Source organism: Gorilla gorilla, chromosome 1 (assembly GCF_029281585.2).
Source record: "Gorilla gorilla gorilla isolate KB3781 chromosome 1, NHGRI_mGorGor1-v2.1_pri, whole genome shotgun sequence".
Lineage (NCBI taxonomy): Eukaryota > Metazoa > Chordata > Mammalia > Primates > Hominidae > Gorilla > Gorilla gorilla.
This window is the reverse complement of record NC_073224.2, coordinates 99,966,072-99,986,815: the sequence shown is the minus strand read 5'-3', so window position 1 is coordinate 99,986,815 and position 20,744 is coordinate 99,966,072. Positions and strand designations below refer to the sequence as shown.

The window sequence follows — 20,744 nt, the reverse complement described above, 5'->3', positions numbered from 1 at the left end:
AAGTTTTTTTTTTTCTGGAGTTCTGTCTGAATCTGGGGAAGAGGAGGGGGACCAAGATGGGTGTTTCTGTATTTCAGTCACTGCATTTACTGTTCTGCCTCTGTGGTAGGTGTTCATCCTTCCTTCTCCAGGTCAACCTGTTGTCTGCCTGCAACTGTCTCTCAGGAGACATATTTTCCCTCCCCAAAGCTTCCCTGTAGTGTTGGGAAGTCCCTCCTGAAGTCCAACCTCCATCTATCTTGCTACCTAGTTAAATCCACTTCTTTTCTAGGACTTGGACAGCAATAGAGCTTATTTCCTAGCATCCCTACATTCTTCCCCCAGAAGTACTTCTGGGCCAGACACCACCTGCCCATCTTTGCAGGTGCAGCCCCGATGGCATATTTCTGAAGCCCTCTTTTCTTCGACTTCCAATCCCTTCCTTAAGCTCTTCCACATCCAGACAATCGGCACTGTGAGGGTTAGGGGGCATAGGTAGTGGGGAGAGGGGTTGACCCCACTGCTGCCCTGCAGGCGTGTGCAAATGCAGGCATGCCTGTGTGCTCTGTGTGAGTGTGCAGGTCTCAGAGCCAGGGCTTGCGTGGAGTCTCTCTACCCTTTCACCCTCCTGGAGGCCTCTCAGAGACCCAGCAACAGAAGGCAGGGAAGCCCAAACTCCCCAACTTTTTCCCTTAGCTGCGGTTCTGCTGGTAACCATTAGGGGTCACTGTTGCTTCAGTCACCAATGCAGGGCAGGGGAGGGGTGGGGCTCCACACAGGTGGTCCTTGCTGCCCACCCTGGCCCTGTGGGGATAACAGGGTAGTTGTTGTCATAGAGACGGCCTCACGCAGACTCGTGCCCACTCCACTCTGGTGTGAGGGAGCTGTGGTTTGCAGGACAACTGCTGGCGGGCGTGAGCAAGGGTGCACAGAAAGGCTCATCTTGCCAGACCCAGAGTGTGTGGCATGTGTGTGGCATGGCAGCTATGCCCCAAGCCCCTGGGTGCAGGAAGCTAAGAGTTCTGAGCCGTGGGCAGCCCTTCCCGCTGCCACCCCCTTCGTCAAGGTTTGAAGTCATTCTTTTGCAACCCTTCCCTTTCAAATGCCCTCATGGCACTGGCAGAAAAGCCTGGGAGCTGGCTCTCCTGTGCAACATCCACATGCCTCAATGGTGTCTCTATACGTGCGATGAACACTGAGATTCTGGCCTCCCAGGATAACCACAGGGTGCCAGACACACAGACCCTGCTCTGCTGTGTGTTCCCTGGCTTGGGTGGGGGCATCTGGCATGAACAGGTGATGTCATCAGGGCCTCTCCCTTGCCCCATGTCTGCCCACTTAAAGTCTGTCCTATGACACACCAGAAAATACCTACCCAGTGGACCAATATAACAAACATAACAAGGGATGAAATTAAGATGAGGTGTCCGGGACTGGTTGGTTCTGCTTGGAGGCTAGACACAAAGGTTCCCTGCCGGGCTCAACCACTTCTGGTCCTGAGCGGGAGATAATAGCAAGATTGTCCTGCCTCACTGCCATGGCAACCCTGGCTGCTCGGGTCCTCATGGAGGTGGTGTTTGACAGCAGTGTATTTATCCCGTGTCTCTGCCTTAGGGTCACCACCTCGAGTCCCAGAGGAGGGAGAAAGGAAGTTCATCCAGTGTTAACACCATGTAGATGGAGAGATAATGGGCTGCCTGGGACCAGGGTACAAACAGGCCTCAGCATTTATTGTGCCTTCTCCAGTCTTCCCATGAGAGGCAGGGGTGGGGGCGGGGCTGGGTGAGGGTGAGGGGAGGGAGGAAGATGAGGCTCTGAAAGCCTTAAGCATCCAGGGCTAATCATTGAGGGGAGGGACTGAAGAAAGGGTGACTGTACTCCAAGGGATGCCCCTGGAGAAAAGGAGGAAGGAGCACCAAGCTTGGGGAGCCCTGGGCAGGGCAAGAGGAGAGGAGGAGGTGAGGGCGGGCAGGCTGGGAACCACTCCCCAGGCCCCTGGGTTCTCCGCATGCCACCTGGTCAGTGGAGCTGAGGGGAGGAGGTGAAACCAGTGGCAAGCAAGGCAGTCATGTGGACCCCCCACCCCCTCCCCCACATGCACGGAGAGTGCCCCAGGCCTGCTTCTGATTGCTCATCTGATTTCAAACATGTCGATGGCCCTACCTGTCCAGAGGAGACCCCAAACTGAGGGGCAGGGCCTCTAGGGTGGGCGGGCCCCCTCTTCCTAGTCTGAGTGGGGTCCCTACCTCTGAGGGCAGGACATCTGTCCCTGACCTGATCTCTACTCCTCTGGCTTTGACCCTGCTTGCTCTCCCCCGAGGGACTCAGAGTCTGAGAAACTCCTATGGTGAGACCCCTCTGCCCACCCCCACAGCCTTCCCTGCTCCTCTTCTCTGCCCCACCCTCGGCCATCCCTTGCCCTGAGTGGGGGTGGGGGTGAACATTCAGGCGTCTCAGCCACAGAGGTCAGGTCCCTTCCTCTCTCCCCATGGGAGGCCAGCCAGCCAGGGAATGAGGTGCCCCTCAGTGCCCTGGACCCCCATTTTGAGGGCTGCAGTCTCTTGGAGTGGGTGAGGAGTCAGGCTCTGCATCGGTGGTAGGCAGGGAGCCCCGGGCCCCCCGGCATTCCGGGCTGTAGTAGAAGGAGAGGAGGCGGAAGGAGGGCTGCAGCTCCTCCTGTATGCTGTCCAGAATGTGTGTGAAAGATGGGCGCAGGCGTGGGTTCGGCTGCCAGCAGCGGCTCATCAGCTCCTGCCTGGTGGGTGTGGGGAGCAGGGTCAGAGGCATCCGGGAGCCCCTGCCGCGCTCTCAGCCTCCTGCACTGAGGGTCAGTTGGTGGGAGTGGGGATCGTGGGCCATTATGCCTGGGAGAGTGAGAAGGGATTAAATGGGAGTCTTGGGGGTTTGGGATGGGGGGGTGGCGCTCATAGCTGAGGGTCAGTGGATGTCAAAGCATCAGAGGAGGTGAGCCAGAATCATGGGGCCAGGTGGGGGAGGGTTGTAGGTAGATCAGCAATGAGGAAGGGGCAGGGGAGGTGACTCACAGCTGAAGGGGACAGCCCTCCAGCTCCTCCAGGACCCCGCCATCCATGACGAACTTCAGCACCTGCTCATTGGACAGGCCCTGGTAGGGTTGTTCTGCCAGGGTCACAATCTCCCAGAGTACCACGCCAAAGGACCTGGGGGCATGCAGGAGCTCCTGAGCCCAGCACCCTTCGTGCTACTCAGTGCACTCCAAGGGATGGGGGTGTTCCAGGCCCCTCCCCAGATCCCGCCTCCACATCCCTGGAGCCCTGTGCTCCAGCTTGGCCCCACCAGACATCCGAGTGGGTGGTGAAGATCCCATCTTTGAGGGACTCGGGGGCCATCCAGCGCACGGGCAGCAGCCCCTTCCCACCCTTGCGGTAATAGTCTGTCTCATACACGTCCCGAGTCATCCCGAAGTCTGGAAAGTGAGGGTGAGGGTGGAGGAGGTGTGGGGCATAAGAGCCATGCACTAGCTCCTGCCCCTGGGATACCTCTCCCAATCTTCTCATCCTCCAGAGTCACCAAGAACCCTGGAAAGTAGGGGCTCAATGGACCTCAGAGCTCATCCCATCCAAACCCCTCTGCCCTTGGACAAGAGACTAAGATACAGGGTGGGGGTGACTTGCCAAGGGTCTCACAGGCTGTCAGGACCAGGGCTGCGGGTCTCCTGATGCCTAGCTTAAGGGAGTCTCTCTACTTTTCAGGCCGCCCTCATCTGCCTGGCACCCTCGGTACCCCCGATCTTGACGGTGAAGTCCTGGGACACCATGCAGTTGCGGGCTGCTAGATCTCGGTGCACAAACTTGTTGGCAGCAAGGTAGGCCATGCCGTCTGCAATCTCACCAGCCATTTGGATCATTTCCCCCAGTGCTGGCTGTGGGAGCCCAGGGTTGTTCTAGAGCCAAGATTGGGGGCTGGTGAGGAAGGAACCCAGAGGCTGGTCTCCTGTCCAGAACTGGCCCCCACCTCCCACACTGTGCCCAACCCTTCTCTCACTCCCCAGGGTCTTCCTGGTCCCTACCTCTGCCTCAGGCCGCAAAGATCGAAGATGGCTCTTGAGGTCCCCACGGGTCATTAACTCCATGATGACCAGAGTTGGCTGGCCCTGAGATACCACACCCAGGAGACGCACCTGGGACAGACAAAGGGCCTAGCAGACCCCCTAGTTCCCCTTGACCCATTTGGCCAAAAGTCTGATCTGCTATGACCACAATCTGACTCAGACACCAAACCTGACCCTAACCCCAACCAAGACTATAACCTGACTCCTGACCTAACAATGACCCTGACCCTAACCCATGACCTTCATCATATCTGATGATCATCACAGTCACGAACTTGGTCCAACTTTGGCCTTGAGCCCAATCAGGACTCTAATAATGATCTGGACACCCAATATTGAGCCCCAATCATGACTGATCTCAGCCCTAGCCATGACTCTACAGTGGCCCTACTATGACCCTGTTTGACTCTAACCCTAACCATGACCTTTACCCCAATTAGGATCCTAACCATGGTCCCAATCTTGACCTTAATGGTGCCCTAACCTCATCTCTGACCCTTTCTTTCTTACCACATGACCTTTACACTAATTATGATCCTGACAATGCCCTTGGCTCTCCCTTACCACATGGTGACACTTGAAGGCTTTCATGACAGAAGCTTCCTTGAGAAACTCAATGCATTCCCGTGGGCTGGCCAGCTCATTCACCGTCTTCAGGGCCACGGGTGTGGACTCCTCTCCAGCCTCAAGTCCTCGTGCCAGCCCCTCATATACCATCCCAAAAGAGCCCTGGCCCAGTTCCCGGATTATCGAGATCTGCTCCCGAGGCACCTCCCATTCATCAGGGACATACACTGCAAGGAGGTGGAGGGTCACAAAGCGAGGATGCTGCTCTTTGCCACACCTCACCCCCCAACTTCTCTTCTCCTCTTCTGAAGGGCTCTGGTCCCAAGGCTATCTTCTGCAAGAAGGTCTTCTGGAAGTCTCTCTGCTCCTCTCCTGTCTCCCTTTCCCACACCACCTGCCCACCCACTCCCAGACCTACTATCAGAGGCGCTGAAGTACTCTGGATTCACAGAAGCATACAGGGTTCTGTTTCTGCAACGGGAGGTGAGGGGGTCAGGCTGGAAGGGTTCTCAGGAAGGAATGAGCAACATCAGAAGAAGGAAGAAGGACATTTCAAGGAGGAGGGAAGTTACTGACCACACCCCCAGCCTTGGTCAGGGTGACTCCTGGGAATCCCTAAGTACCCTCCAAGCTGGCCTTGGCCCTATTCCTGGGATCTAACAGGGAATAGGGAGGACACAGGAGTAAAGGGGCTTCCGCCCTGTCAGCTAGTCCCTATAGCCAAGCTGATCAAGGTCCAGCCCCATTTTCCTCTTGCAGTCAGCCCTGGAAGGATCTGACATCAGGCATTCTGGAACACATCCCCAGGCCTCCTGCTTCTTATCCTAATAAGGGACAGCTTTATTATTTCTCAGCTTGGGTGCACAAACTCTCACACCTGACAGGTGGTGTGAGAGTGTGGTGACCAACAATCCCAGTGTGGCTGGACTGAGAGGTTTCCTAGGATGTGCGACTTTTACTGATAAAACCAGGAAAGTCCCAGGCTAACCGGGATGAGTTGGTCACCCTAACTGAGAGGTATGTTTCCTCCGTGCCACCGCAGGGGAAGAGTTACTGCCTGTATGGAAGACCTGTCTTTCTACTGTCTCATCTACCTCCCTTTGACAGACTTTATGATGAGGGCTCAGGGAGAAAAGGGGGTGGGGACCGGTGGGACTTATCATCACCTCTTCTTGCCGTAGAAGAAACCAAGGGCAGCAAGAACGATGAGCAGCGTGAGCCCCACAGGGGTGGCAGTGAGGAGGACATGCAGCCCCCCAGCATCCTCCTCCTCTGGCAGTCAGAGGGCAGCAGACGGTAGAGTCAAAGATGTAGAAGTCAGAGGGAAGGTCATGCTTCTCTTTCCATGCTGGGAGGTGAGGATGGGGAGGGATGCGGGGGAGGGGCCTGTGGTGGGCTGGGGACCAGGTAGGGCTGTTCGGTGATACAGGTCTGTGAGAGAGGCTGTGTATACCTGGGCCAAGGATGTAGAAGGCAACACTGTCTGTCCAAGAGCCATTGCCAGCCAGTGAGGTTGCCCTAACCCTGGCAGAGTAGTTTCCAGGGGGCAGCAGGGCCAGGTGGACTCCCCCAAACTTCGCATATCGAAGACGGGACACACACAGCACTGTGGCCTCCTGAGAGTAACGCAGAACAGCTGGCTGGGAAGGCGATGTAGGCACAAAACGGGGCTGGGATGGGGGTCCCACGGGCACCTACCTCTCCCAAGCGGCGGTACTTGATTTCGTACTTGAGGATGAGTCCGTTGGGGTCTGGTGGCTCCAGCCAGCGCAGAAGGACACTGTTCTTGCTGGAGGCCTCCCAGGCCACCTTTCCTGGAATACCATCAGCCTCTCCTGCGGGAAGGGGCATCCAGCAGCCGGGCCAAAAGTGGTTCATCTCACCTTATGTTCAAACCCAAGCTAAACTGGGCTGAGCTGGGAGGTGGGGAAAGCTTTGGGATTATGGGAACTGAGAGGGGCAAGCAAAGCGAGGCTCTGGGGTTAGCGAGAAGTCAAACCCCAAACCTTTGCACAGGGTCCTTGGGGTCGGTGATGGGGGTAGAAGGTGTGTGTGTGGGTCACCTACTGTGGGGCATGGTGCGCGCAAAGACGAAGGTGGCGGCGCTGCAGCCCACGGTGTGCGCCGCGTGGTTGCAGGCATGGATGTCGATCCGGTATTCCGTGAAGTGGCGCAGGCCGCTCAGCACCGCTCGCTCACGGGGCACCTTGTCCTCCTGGATCTCGAAATCCGAGCTGTTGCCCCCCAGCCGGAGGGGCCCAGCTGCCCGGCGGTGCCGCCCTGAGTCCCTGGGGAGAGCGAGTCAGAGCCAAGGCCCAGCCCCCAAAGCCACGCCCCTCAGCACCTGCCCTAGTCCTGCTCACCTTTGGGGGCTCTTGTTGATGGACGTCACCTTCCAAGGGGATCTGGGGAGGCCAGGAGTAGCCCTATCAGGCCTGTCCGGATGCACCCCTGTGCCCTCTGCAGCGCGTACCGCCTCCAAAAGCACCCACAACTCGGGACCCGCCCACACAAGCAAGGCCCCACCCACAAACCCCACCCCTCCCGCAAGACCCGCCCCTCACAGGCCCCGCTCATCAGACCCTCCCAGGCCGCGCGCGCTCTTCGCACATGGGGATGGTGATCGCGTTGTGTAGAAAGTTTTCAAACTTCTTCTGGAACGAGGCCTCTTGCGCCTCCAGCGGGGGCAGAACCTGACCAGGAGGTGGGTGCTGGCAAGGGCAGCAGTCGGACTCCATCTCGGCCTCAGGATCCCCGTCTTCGCGGTCGAAGCGCGGATCGTTGTTGCTGGTGGGCAGCCGCAAGCCTGGCGCCGCAGCGGGAAGACACTAGTAAGACAGGCGGTCTACCCGCCTCTGATTCCCCCACCTGCCCCGGCCCTGCGCCTCCATCTCCCCTTCCCCACCCGCCCCGCGGCCGGCCTGCGCGTCGTCCCTGCGCACCGCGGTGGCAGTAGTCATTGAGGTAGAGGTCGCCGTCCTCTGCCAGCCGCTGCCACAGCACCAGGTAGTAGGTGAGGTTCCCATTGCGCTGGGTCGGTGGCTTCCAGCGCACCAGGAGGTGGGAGGAGGAGTTGGACGTGGAGATGACGTCTTGGGGCACCGTGGGAGCTAGGAGTGCGAGAAGGATGCAGCTCAGGGGTGTGGGTCTTCCTCCTGAATACTATCTAGTAATGAGCCCTCCTTTCTGGGGTCCAACAGCCTTGTTCTCCCAAAGAATAGGTGATCCTCATCCCTGGCTTCCTAGGACTCAATGTTTTGTTTCTGTCCTCCCCTTCTCTGCCATAGGCCCTTCAGTTCCCTCAGCTATTGACCCTGGACTGTCCCAATCCCAGCCCCGCAAGGACCTAGGCAAATGCTCCCCCTTCTTTCTAGGACTCAAGCATCTGGCCTTCCAGCCTCTGTGGGCCAGGTGTTCAGTGCCCCGGCTTCTCTATTTCTGGTGCCTGTGCTCCCCTGTTCTCATGGATGCAGGCGTCTGACTGACTCTTGTACCCTCCAAATGCCTACCTGCAGGCAGCGTTCGGAGGTAGACGATGGGACTCTGGGCTCCTTGATGAGGGCTGTCCTCCTCAGTGGTTAGCGTGATGGCCCGCACAAACACTGCGTACTGTGTCCAAGGCTTGAGGGAGGCTAGGGTCACCCCTGGCTCCTGGGTGCGGCTTAGGGGCAGCTCCACATCCAGCAGGTTCCAGCTCTGGGTTCCACAAGCATCTGGACCCACGTGCTCTGTGGCGTTCTGGAATGGGCTGAACACCCATCCCCAGAGCTGAGGGGTCATTCAACCCCACCCTCAAGTTCTGGCACCCCCCCTCTGAATCACCCCAGGACTGTCATTGTCCTTCCAGTATGCATGAGGGCAAAGCCATGACTCCAGCCACCTGTTAGACCTTGGCAAGGGGGGGGGGGTGGAGGAGGGGAGGGACTGTGATATCTGTGTCAGTGAAATTTGTAATGATATAGCTCCTCATCCTTAGCAGGGAATATGAAGTTCTAGTTTCAATGAATATTGAAAAAATCTTGCATTGTATAAATAAAACAAGAAAGTGTGTGTGAAAGAGTCCCCTCTCCTAGAAACAGCAAGCAATAAGGTTATCCTAATTCCCCTAAGTCTAATTGCCTGGAACGAGGAACAGGAGACTGCTCCCTTCCCAGTGTCTTCACTTAGGCCCTTGAATTGACTTTGGAGGTTTATGAGCCTCCCAAACTATAGCAAAGTTTTGTGCATGTGTGTTTTTCTAGAGAGAGTGTTCCTAGCTTCAACAGCTTCTCAAACATGTCCATGAACCTAAAAGGCCAAGACCCACTGCCACAGGGAAATTAACGGGCCAGAGGCAACTAGTGCTGGCTGCCTGAAGGCCAGTTTCGGGGCAGGGCTTGGGGAAGCATCACTGGCTTTAGGGGTAGAAGAGGGCTCCCTGGGGGAGATGACAGTGGACCCCCCATGGGAGATAGCAGAACAGACCATGGGAGACAATGGAACATCACATTGATGTTCATGATAATTTGTTTCTTTGGACTGGGAAGGGGATGATGGAATTCATGCTGAGCCAGGGACAAAACTTGAGGGAGGTCAAATTGGGTGGCAGTGGGGGAACTTGTGGCCCAGCTGGAAGTGCCTGCCTTTGTTGGGACCTATAAGCAGGATAGTCCAGGAGCAGGTTGGGGGGGTGGGGGCTCATAGTGGGTGTCATGGGAGCAGGTGTCCTGTGAGGCATGACACACTGAGCAGTTCTGGGTCTGTCTGGAGTCAGGATTGGGCAGGATCTGCAGTGTGTGTCTCTGAGGGAGCATAGCTGCAGCCACGCTGCAGGGCAGTGATGTCAGGGAAGCTTGTTGAAGGGTTCCCAAGGTTCTCTGCTCTTTGAGCCCAGAGACAGCTGTGTATAGTTGTGCAGATTGTGAAGTGCACAAGCTGGGGAGCTGGGGGAGATTCACATTGTAGTCATGCCAGGGCTCCTTAGAGTGCAGTCCACAAACCAGCAGCTTCAGCATCTCCTAGGAGCTTATTAGACATGTGGATTCTTGGGCCCTGCTCAGGATTAACTGAATCAGAATCAGTGGGGGGCGAGGCCCAGGAATCTGTATTTAACAAACTCTCCAGCTGCCCACGCTAGAGACCTTCACCTACCACTGAGACCTAGGAGAGTCTCGGCCATTTGAGTGGGTCTCCTACAACTGACTTCCTTCCTTTTTCCTCCCAAGCCAGACCCTGAGCCAGTGGTCAGCTAAGTCCTCTCCATTTTAATTCACAGGAAATGCTTCTAAGCCAGGTGGCCTCCATCTTCTATAATATCTACCAGAGAGAGACAGCATGAACTCCTTACTCCTGCCTTCCCAGCCTGCATCTGAAATCCACTTCCCTCCTCTAAGGATATCTCCTTTTGATTCCTAACCGTGTTTTTGGAGAAGTCTTTCCTGTGGTCTAACCACTATCCTTATTGTTAGGGTCAGTTGACTCTCTCCAAAGAAAAGAGCAGCTGTGGTCCCTGGCGGCCCCTGCTCCCTCCCTTCCTAAGGCTTAAATGAAATGCTGGCAGAGCTGCTCATAAAACTGGCCAAATTAGTGGGCTCTCCCCAAACCGCTGCTGGGGCAGGAGCGTGTGGTCAGTGTAGAACATTAGCATAATGAAGTGAAGTTTAATGATCCAAGCCTTCCCAGCAGGATGGCTCTCCTGGGCTCTCAGAAGCCCTGTCTTCTCCATTTCACTTGGTGAGGGGAAACCGAGGCATGAAGGCATGAAGAAGGTGAGGGAAGAGAGCCAGACCTGGGCCCTACCACGGAGTACAACTTGCGGGTCCTGGCTTCCTGGGTCTTCATAGCCTCGCTGAGCTCCGCCCTCACCTGCCTGTGGTCGCGAAGAAATTGGCCTCGTCCGGTCCCGCCCCCGCTCCGGCCCCGCCCCCGGCACTCACGACTCCTTGTAGTACACGATGAAGCTGAGCAGGTCGCGGGCCTCCAGTGGCTCATAGCGCTCCCAGCGTAGCAGGATGCGGTCTGCCTCCGTCACGTTGGACACGAAGCGCAGGGTGCGAGTCTGGCCTGGGTGGGGCGAGGGGCCTGCTCGCAACCGCGCCTGCCAGCGGCTTGAGCGCCCACCCTGACCCCGCGGCACCCCATTCCCAGTGAGACCTCTGAAGAGAACTTCTCAGACTGTCCCCCTCGAGCTTTCTCCCTCCCCCGGGTGTGCATGTCTAGTGTGTGGCCGCGTGTCCACCGGCACTGGGGTTGGGGTCTCACAGGCGGCGCGGTCTCCGTTGGTGCGGGGATTGATCTCAGCCTTGTTCTGCCGACCTCGCGTGCCTGTCACCTCCTCCAGTCGGTAGATGTGCTCCAAGCAGAGGCGCGGGTTGAAGGCGAAGTAGATCTTGCCCACGGGAATGGTGAGCCCCGCGGCCACCCAGGACCCTAGCTGTTGTAGGTTCTGGTTGTCCAGCACGTAGAGAGTGTAGTTCCTGGGGGAGGCCAGGGGACCTTGCTCTGCGGGGAGGTGGGGGCAGGGGGTGGGAAAGGGGATGGCTTATGGGTTCCTCGTGGAAGGGTTTTGCTGGGCCCGGGGAGAGGGGCACTCAGTGGCCGGCTCACACCAGCACACCGGGGGCATTCGTGCATACCCACTCTGTGCCACTGACCAGGAGTATGATGTCTGCCAAGTCACCCCATCTTTTGGTTTTCCTCATCAGTGAAATGGGGTCCTCAGCTTCCCTGCCCCCATCCTTCCCTCGACTCTCTTTGAACTGAGCACCTGCTATGTGCCAGACTCTGGAGGCTTTGGAGACACCAGGAGGAGTAGTACTCAGCCTGGGCCATTCCTTTCCAGCTGAGGTGTGGACACTCTCGGCGTACATGCAATGTGTCTGGAGACATGAGAAGCCACAGAGAGCCACTAGACTAGATGGTAACTTTTTTTTTTTCCTCACTCTGTCATCCAGGCCAGAGTGCAGTGGCACAATTGTGGCCCACTGCCGCCTTGACCTCTGGGGCTCAGGTGATCCTCCCACCTCAGCCTCTTGAGTAGCTGAGACTACAGGCATGCACCACCACGGTCAGCTAATTTTTTATTTTTTATAGAGACAGAGTTTCACCATGTTGCCCAGGCTGGTCTCTAACTCCTAGGTTCAAGTGATCCTCCCACCTCGGCTTGGCAAAGTGCTAGGATTACAGGCACGAGCCACCGCATCTGGCCTGGATGGTTATTTATTTATGTATGTTTTGAGCTGGAGTCTCCCTCTGTCACCCAGTCTGAAGTATAGTGGCACGATCTCAGCTCAGTGTAACCCCTGTCTCCCAGGTTCAAGTGATTCTCCTGCCTCAGCCTCCTGAGTAGCTGGGACTACAGGTGCCCACCACCACACCTGGCTAATTTTTGTATTTTTAGTAGAGATGGGGTTTCTCCATGTTGGCCAGGCTGGTCTTGAACTCCTGACCGCATGGTGATCCTCCTGCCTCGCCCTCCCAAAGTGCAGAGATTACAGGCAGGAGCCACCGTGCCCGACCTGGATGGTAATTTAAAACATTCTTTTTTTTTTTTTTTTTTTTTGAGATGGAGTCCCTCTCTGTAACTCAGGCCCTAGGCTGGAGTGCAGTGGCACGATTTCGGCTCACTGTAATCTCCGCCTTCTGGGTTCAAACAATTCTCCTGCCTCAGCCTCCCAAGTAGCTGGGATTAAAGGCACGTGCCACCATGCCCATCTACTTTTTTTGTATTTTTAGTAGAGATGGGGTTTCACCACGTTGGCCAGGCTGGTCTTGAATTCCTGACCTCAAGTGATCCACCTGCCTCAGCCTCCCAAAGTGCAGGGATTACAGGTGTGAGCCACCGTGCCCGGCTCATTCTTTTTATTTTAAAAAATGCTGGCTACATTATAGGTAGGCCTTGACTGACAGATGATAGGAATGGGTTTCAAACCCAGGCAGTCTTGCTCTGCAGCTGACAGGACCAGATGATGACAATTATAGCCAACCGTTATAGAGTTATATGTGACTGTAATTTATATTGTATATACTGTGTTCCAGGCATTGTTTTATGTGCTTTACACATAACAACTTGAGTAATATTCAAAACAGTCCTGAGAAGTGAGTAATGTTATATTAGCCCTATTTTACAGATGAGAAAACTGAAGACCAGAGAAGTTAACCTACTTAGAGTCACACGCCTAGTGAGTAGCAAAATTGGTTCCAGAGCCCATTCTCTTCACCACTATTCTGGGAGTGTTGGAGGAAGGAGTATAATAGAAGGAGCTGGTCAGAGGCCTAACCCTTACCCATCCACCATGGCGTCTCCCCGGATTAGTTTGAGGTTCTTGAAAAAGCCCAGGGACACGAGGGCAAAGGAGTGCTTGATTTTGAGGAAGCCAGTAATGGTTTCTACCAGCCCCAGGCTGTGCTGCAGCTGTGGCTCCAGGTTGTCTAGGGATGGGAAGACAGGGCTGGAGTAGGAGCAAGGAAGGTGATGGGTCTGTGGGGCAAGGGGGCTGAATGGGGGCCCCGGCAAAGTGGGCCCTCAGGACTGGGACCCAGGATGATGGAAAATTGTGCTGAGTTGGGTCATTGTAAGGGTTGTGTCTGGGAGGAAGGGTATGACCAGGAGGAGGGGTGTGGCCCCAAAGTAGGTACTGACAGCCCTGGCGAAGGTTGAGGATGAGGCTTCCCTCCACATGCGTGCAGCCCACAAGATCCTGTGCCGCCTGGATGGAGTCGATGGTCTTGGTGCCTACCTTGCACTCTTTAGGGCACAGCCCCTCGCACTTGTGGCAGAATATGCTAGCAGGAGCAAGCAGATGTCCTGAGCCTTGGACCAGTTTGGGCCTCCTCAGGCCTCCTCACTGCTCCCAAGGTGCCCCCCACCCTCCCTACACTCACCTGCTGCTATTACGGGTGAAGCCAGAAGGGCACTGGGCCAGGCAACAGCCCTGGTGTATGCCGAAGGTGGAGGCACGGCCGGGCACAGAGTGCAGGCTGGCACAGCGCTCAGCTGTGACACAGCGCCAGGACTCATACTGGTAGGTGCCTGGCGGGCAGGCCCACAGGCAGGCACCCTGGAAGTAGAGGTGGCGGCAAGCTACACAGGCACGAGGGTCTTCTGGCTGGCTGCAGCCCCCCAGGCATTCGGTGTGGCAGCACTCGCCCCTCGCTGTGCAAGCCATCCCATGGGGGCAGGGGCACACTGTGGGGAGAGTGGTGTGTTAGACGTTGGCCATGCCCCCTCAGTCCTGGCTGTCCTTCCAATGCTGGCCCCACTCTGTTTCTCTTGGGATGACACTCAATCTGCACCCAGGTCCCTCCCATTCAGATGACACTGGTGGCCGACTCTGTTCCCCTCCGATGGGATTCTTGAGGACAAGGACTGTGGCCGTCTGCTCCCCACCTCCCACAGTGCCTAGTTGGGGGTGTCAGAGCTCAGGACAGAGCAGTGACCTTGTCCATCAGGGTTGTTGCTCTCCAGCCTGCTGTCCTGTCTATCCTATCTAGGCCTGGTGCCCAGATCATGGCTGGGCATGGTGCCAGGGTGAGCGGGCCAGCCTCTCCTGAGCAGCTAGGCCCAGGGGCCTGGGAGTGTGTGCAGGGAGGGGCCGACATCTGTCGTTTTACCCATGCTTCTGCCCATACCGCCCCCACCTCAGCTGCCCGCCCTGGGCAGGAAGTGGCTCCAAGCAGCAGTGGGAGGGTTTGGGGCTGGAGGCCCAATCACCTAGAAACTGCACAGTGGTAGCTGGCTGGCTATGGGAGCGATCTGTGGGGTAGGGTCAGCCAGGTCGTGTTGACACTGTACATGAGAGGATGCGCAGCAGCTGTGTTTACAGCCAACAGGGAGGCATCAGGGAGGTGGGGTGCAGCCGATACAGCAGGGATCTTGTTACTCTCCCGCCCGCCCTGCTGCTGAGGCACTGGGGGTGAGAGGAGCTGACCTCCAGGAGCTGAGTGGAAAAGACCCCCAGGTTGGGGCACCCCAGATCTGCTCCCCACCTCTGAAAGGTTTTCTTTTCCTTTCCTATAACGTTTTGCTTACTCCTGCACCAGCCATCCCTCTTTTTTCTCCTTTCTCCTTTCTCTACTGCCTTTTTCCTCTCCTTGCATCATCCTAAAGGTCCCACCTTACATCTTTGCTTTCACCTGTTCAGTTCTTCATTGATCATCTCCTTTCTTCTCCTGCTCACCCCCAACCTCAACCTCCCATTACAGTATTGCCAGCTGACCCTGGATCACTGTGCTGTGGCCACTCTGATTAGGAACATAGAACTGCTACCATGACCCAGGCCCTGCTCTGACACTTTGTAGAGTAACTCATTCCTCATGACACCCAATGATCATTTTACAGCTGAGGAAACTGTGGCACAGAGAGGCTAAGTGAACATAGCCAGTAAGTGGTAGAGCTGAGACTTGAAGCCAGGTCCTCTGGCTTTGGACTTAGCCACTGCCTCACACTGCTTCTTGCGCTGCCTACTCTCTGTTCGTGCCTATTCTTTTCCCCCCATGCCCACCTTGAACCTGTCCTTCACCTATTCCATGATGCCGTCTTGGGCCTACCCCTTAGCTGTCTTATGCCACGTTGGTTATGTAACTTTTCTGAGCCTTAGTTTCCTTACCTGCCTCATAGGATGAGTGAGGATTAAAAAACAGTGGCAGCTGAAAGTACTGACCCACACCATCCTGTGGCCACCCAGCCCCATGTGACCCTGCTCTCTCCCTTCCCTACATTCATGTTCTGTGCCAGTGCCCACCTCTCTGGCAGTGGCTGGAGGTCCAGCATCTGTAGTCAGTGTGCCCACTGAAGGTGGTCTTGGCACAGGGCTCACCAGCAGCACCCAGCACACCAGGGCACACGTCAGCACACTCCTCGCCCAGCTTGTTGCCCACGATGTGGTTGGCGCCAGGTGCTGGCTGCAGCAGTCCCCAGTCAATGGTGGAGAGGTGGCAGAGCTCCTGGTTCTTCTCCACACGCACAGCCCCACGCAGCACGGCCCCAAGCGCAGGCAGTGCCACGTCACGCAGATGTGGCATCTCAAAGATGACCAGTGCATAGCCCAGGAAGAGGCGCGTCCCGCGGATGACTGCTAGGTTGGGGAAGAGGTCGCGCAGGCTCTGCAGTCCGTAGACACGGAAGAGCAGCAGGTAGTCGGTGACCTGGGTGAGGCGAGGGAAGCTGAGGCCGCGGAAGTCCTCCCCGGTGGCTGTGAACATGAGCAGGATCTGCAGGTGGCCCTCCACCACGCTGCAGTTCTCCAGCTGACGAAGCTCTGCCACCTCTGAGCGAATGTCCAGGCTGGGGCACACTGTGGGCATACACGGCATGCAGCATTGAGTACAGCCCAGGCCAAATTCCACATCCAGCCCTGGCAGCTTTGGAGGGGAGCCACACTGGCAGTAGGACAATGAGTAAGGAGCCGGGCTCTGCTCTGGGTGTGGGGTGGCCTCCTTCCTGGGCCCCGGAGGGCTCACCTGCAGCCTGCAGGGTCTCTACTAGATGAGCCACACAGGCAAAAATGAATTCCTGATCCTCTCTCCCAAGCCCATCTCCCCTTCTTAGTTAATAGCGACTTCATTCTTGCAGTCAGGCTCCCAACCTAAATCACCCTTAACACCTTTCTTTTTCACCTTGTACATCCTGTGGGTTTATCTTTAAAATATGTCCAGAATCTGAATTGCTTGTCAACACCTTCACAGCTTCCACCATCATCTTCCCCTGGATTGACAGTCATAGCCTCCCAAACTGTCTCCCCAGTTCCACCCTTGTCCCTCTATGGGCCATTCTCCACTCTGCAGCCAGAGTGATCTCAAAACACAGATGGATCATGTTTCTCCTCTGCTTATAACCCCCCATGACTTCCATCTCTCTTGATCTTACTACAGCCTACAGGGCCCTGCACAATTTGAGCCCTTGTAGCCTCTCTGATTTCATCCTTTTTATCATCTTCAGCCACATTGACTTCTTTGCTTTTCCTTATATATAACAGGAGCTTTACTACTATAACAAGCCAGCAAAGCTTCTGCCTTGGGGTCTTTGTCCTTCTGTTCCTTCTGGCCAGAATCCTCTTCCCTCTACATGGCTTGCTCACCTCCTTAAGTCTGGCCAAATGCCCCCTTCTCAATGAGGCCTTCTCTGACCATCCAATTTTATCTATCTATCTATCTATCTATCTATCTATCTATCTATCTATCTATCTATCTATTTATTTGATATGGAGTCTCACTCTGTCGCCCAGGCTAGAGTGCAGTGGCACAATCTCAGCTCACTGCAGCCTCCATCTCCCGAGTTCAAGCGATTCTCCTGCCTCAGCCTCCCGAGTAGCTGGGATTACAGGTGCCCGCCGCCACACCCAGCTAATTTTTTGCATTTTTAGTAGAGGCAAGGTTTTACCATGTTGGCCAGGCTGGTCTCCAACTCCTGACCTCAATTGATCCACCCACCTTGGCCTCCCAAAGTGCTGGGATTACAGGCGTGAACCACCACGCCCGGCCTGAACATCCTAGTTAAAATTGACTTCTATTTTCACTGGCTGGGTGCAGTGGCTCACATCTGTATTTCCAGCACTTTGGGAGGCCAAGGTGGGAAGATTGCTTGAGCCTAGGAATTCGAGACCAGCCTGGGCAACATGGCAAAACCCCACCTCTAAAAAAAATATACAAAAATTAGCCAGGCATGGTGGTGCACACCTATAGTCTCAGCTACTCAGGAGGTTGAGGTGGGAGGATCGCCTGAGCCCAGAAGGTCAAGGCTGCAGTGAGCCGTGATCACGCCACTGCACTCCAGCCTGGGCGACAGAGTGAGACCCTGTCTAAAAATAATTATAATAAAATAAATAAAATAAAATTGTGACACTTTCTACTCCCCCTTCTGCTTTATTTTTCTCTATAATTCTTAACACTGACTAATGTGCATGTGTGTGTGTGTGTGTGTGTGTGTGTGTGTGTTTGTATGTGTATAATATTTTGAGACATGGTCTCACTCTGTTGCCCAGGCTAGAGCGTAGTGGGAGGATCATAGTTTGCTGCATACTTGAACTCCTGGCCTCTTCAAGTAATCCCTCTGCCTCGGCCTCCCAAAGTGATGGGATTACAGGTATCAGCTATCATGCGTGGCCATATATTTATTTTTAACACTGGCTAAAATATAATTTATATATTAACATAGATATTTATTTATAGAAATAGATATATTTTGTTTATTGTAAGCTCCATAAGGGCAGGGATATTTGTATAATTCATGTTGTACCCTAGTGGCTATACCAATAGCTCCTGGCACAAAGTTGGCACTCAATAAATATTTGATGAATGAATGAATGAGTGAATTCTGTGACTGCGAAGAAATGATCTGAGCTTCGCAGGTCCCATGTCTCTCCCAGTCTTAAGGGAGTTAGATGCCTGTTCCCTGAATTAATTTGATTACTCTTGAAGGGACATTCCATTGCTGAAGATTCAAGTTTCAGTTCCTCAGCCTGACATTGTAGGGTGTAGATAAACCATTCCTTACTAATGCATCCAGCCTCAGAAGGGTCCTTCAGCCTCTCGGGTCAGACCTTTCTTCCCTGACCCTCTGGCTGGGAGTTAATCACTTCCCCTTTAGGCTCAGCTGCACTTAGTCCAACGCTCACATCACATTACCTGGGGGCATGGCTCCAAAATTGTTGTATACATCTCTGTCACCCCCTCCAAGGAGGGTGGGACCCTTGTTAGTCAGCTCTGCTTTCCCCCAGTTGTGCCCAGTCCAGGGCTGGAACCACTGGGCACTCAGGAACCGTGGACAATGGATGTCTGGATCCCAAGTTCACTCCTTCCTTGGGGACCTGGGTGTGTCTCGCTTCTTCACTAGGGCCCAAGCCCCACTTCCCTTTCTCTCCCTGGACTCTCTTGCTCCCAAGAGGACCTTCCGTGGCTCCCCACTGCAGAAGATTCAAGTCTGAATGTTTCAGCCTGACATTCAGCTCCTGCTAACGTCTCCAGCCTCTACTTCCCTTCCCACTGAGCCCTCCGGTGTTATCACAAACACCACATGCCACATGCCACGCTATCCAGGCCCCATCCCTGATAGTTTGTTAAGAGAGGTGGGCAGGCAAGGCTGGCTCCCTGGGGGTTACTTCACATCTTCTCCCTGTTGTCATTAATGGTCCTGAGCTTGGCTCTGCCCAGCAGCTGTGTATGTGTGTGTGTGTGTGTGTGTGTGTGTGTGTGTGTGTGTATGTCTGAGCCCACGCAGACACACACACAAAAAAGAGGGAGAGAGAATGAGAAAACACTTCTATCCCTTCCAGGCAAAAGCCAATCAGGCTCTGCGAGGCAGATGGGGGTTCTCTCAGGCGCCCACTTCCCATCATGCCCCTGCCTCTCCAGGGCTCCCCTGATGGGAGTCATTTGGAAAAACAAATCTAAAACCTTCACAGTTTAACCCCTGCCTTCCCTCAGGACCTGGCTCTGTGCAGAGCTGCACTGGGAACAGAACATCTGGGTCCCCTGAGCAAATACTAGCCCCTCCAAGGATGTGCTCCTGTCCTGACAACCACACTCCCAGCTGGCATCTGCTGTGCAGAAGAGGAGGGGGTTCGGTGGTTGGGGGAGTGGTGCTATGCCTTACAGACAGAGGATCTGTGACTAGCGCCCTTTAGGGGACCTCCTGCCCAGCCCATTGCATCACTCTCCCATCTCCATGGGAAGAGGAGACTCCCCTGCCCCTGGGAGCCCCCAGTCTGAGGGGCATCATAGGACCCCTCGGGCAAACACAGAGTCTGGATTCCTGAGCTGCTTCAGTTTGGAGGGGAATGGTGGGACTGGGGAAGGGGATACCTCTGAATCCTTCCCTTTTTGAAGCTTCCACCCTCAGCTCTTTTTCCTCTTTCCACCAATCCCCCAGCACCTCCATGAGGGTCGTTTAGTCTATATAGTCCCCCCACCCCTCCTCTCTAAAACGTATTGATGGGCAGTATCTAGCCTGGGGTACAGGCCCTGGGGTGTTGAGGAAAAGCAGTCTTCCCCCAAAACCAGCCTTCCTCCCTGTAGGGATTGGGCCTTAAGAGGGGGGACACAAGACAGGGCCCTGGAGGCAGGAGCTCAGGACCCAGTCTAGCTTTACCCTTAGTTCTCAGAGCTGCAGTTTCCTGTCGGCAACATTGCCTCCATTACTTAATGGTGCCTGGTTCTCAGCTACCTATCCCACCCCTGCCTCTTCCCATTCAGTGGCCCTAGAGATGACTTCTAACACTCTCACGGCCTCATTTGGGTTTTCAGGCAAGCTTCACTGGGATCACAGTTTCACTAGTAGGGACGGAAGATATCTACTCGTCCACGTTTTGAAGCTCTTCTCATCTCTGAGGGAGCTGAGGGAAAAACACCTTTATGTGGGGAACTAACTGCTTTTCCTGCTGGGCAGTTCTCCTGAGCGCTAACCCCAACCTCCATGTTCCAGTGCAGAGTAAGCGGATGTGCTGTGGCTGCAAGCTCAGTTGTTTGGCCTCCCAGCTGGCTGGGAGGGAGGTAGGGGTCTGGGAGCCAGTTCTGGGGACTCACCCTCTACTGTATCCAGGCCAAATCCCAAGGAGAGGAAGATCACAGGCAGGCATGCTCCCCAGGGCCACAGACTAGGCACTGCCATTGTCCCAGCCCTGGCTTGTGTCCAGTCCCGGCTGTCCTCCCGGTGACTCTGGGGAGAAGGGTGTGATAAGCCCTAAGGGACACAGACACCAGGGTTCAGATAGGAGAGGGAGGGCAGGGGCAGAGAGACAAGGAATCCCACACAGAGACAGCAGGAGACAGAAAAAAAGAAATGAGAGTCACAGAGACACAAAGACAGTGACAGGCAGTTGGAGACAGAGAGACTCAGCATGAGATTGAGAGATGGGGACAGAGATGCAGACAGTGACAGGGAGAGTCTCGGGCCTCCAGAGGGAGAAAATGACACAGGGTTCTGAGCAAAAGGCAGGCGGAGAGGCCAGCCAACCCTGAGGGCGGAGCAGCAGGCTGGGGACCGCTCCCAAAGAGGGCAGCGGGGGTCCCGGGGCGCGTGGGACTCCACAGGGAGAGTCTCCCTGGATCCCTCCGGGCGCGCGGCCCCCCAGCGCCAGCTGACCGTGCTGGCTGCGGTCCTTCCCAGGGCCGGCAAGCAGGGGCCGCGCCCAGC

The 20,744-nt window shown here is 55.4% G+C and overlaps 1 protein-coding gene across 2 annotated transcripts; it reads right to left on the bottom strand.

Moving 5' to 3' along the window:
* Nucleotides 1–1,688: 1,688 nt before the first annotated feature.
* Nucleotides 1,689–20,715, bottom strand: INSRR (insulin receptor related receptor). 2 transcript variants are annotated; one of them, XM_004026992.5, is made up of 22 exons: nt 20,135–20,715; nt 15,358–15,909; nt 13,499–13,802; nt 13,257–13,399; nt 12,901–13,045; nt 10,877–11,091; nt 10,552–10,678; nt 8,146–8,384; nt 7,579–7,746; nt 7,247–7,442; nt 7,000–7,041; nt 6,704–6,924; nt 6,335–6,471; nt 6,090–6,252; nt 5,803–5,908; nt 5,055–5,107; nt 4,634–4,863; nt 4,028–4,138; nt 3,742–3,901; nt 3,295–3,424; nt 3,024–3,158; nt 1,689–2,734 (listed from the first exon to the last, which is right to left on the bottom strand). In XM_004026992.5, the coding sequence occupies exons 1-22, from the start codon at nt 20,217–20,219 to the stop codon at nt 2,503–2,505; spliced, it is 3,894 nt and encodes a 1,297-aa protein (XP_004027041.3). In that variant the 5' UTR covers nt 20,220–20,715; the 3' UTR covers nt 1,689–2,502. The 2 variants fall into 2 exon arrangements, with proteins under 2 accessions (XP_004027041.3, XP_055218333.2); XM_055362358.2 differs by lacking the exons at nt 12,901–13,045; nt 13,257–13,399.
* Between the last annotated feature and the right edge of the window lie 29 nt (nt 20,716–20,744).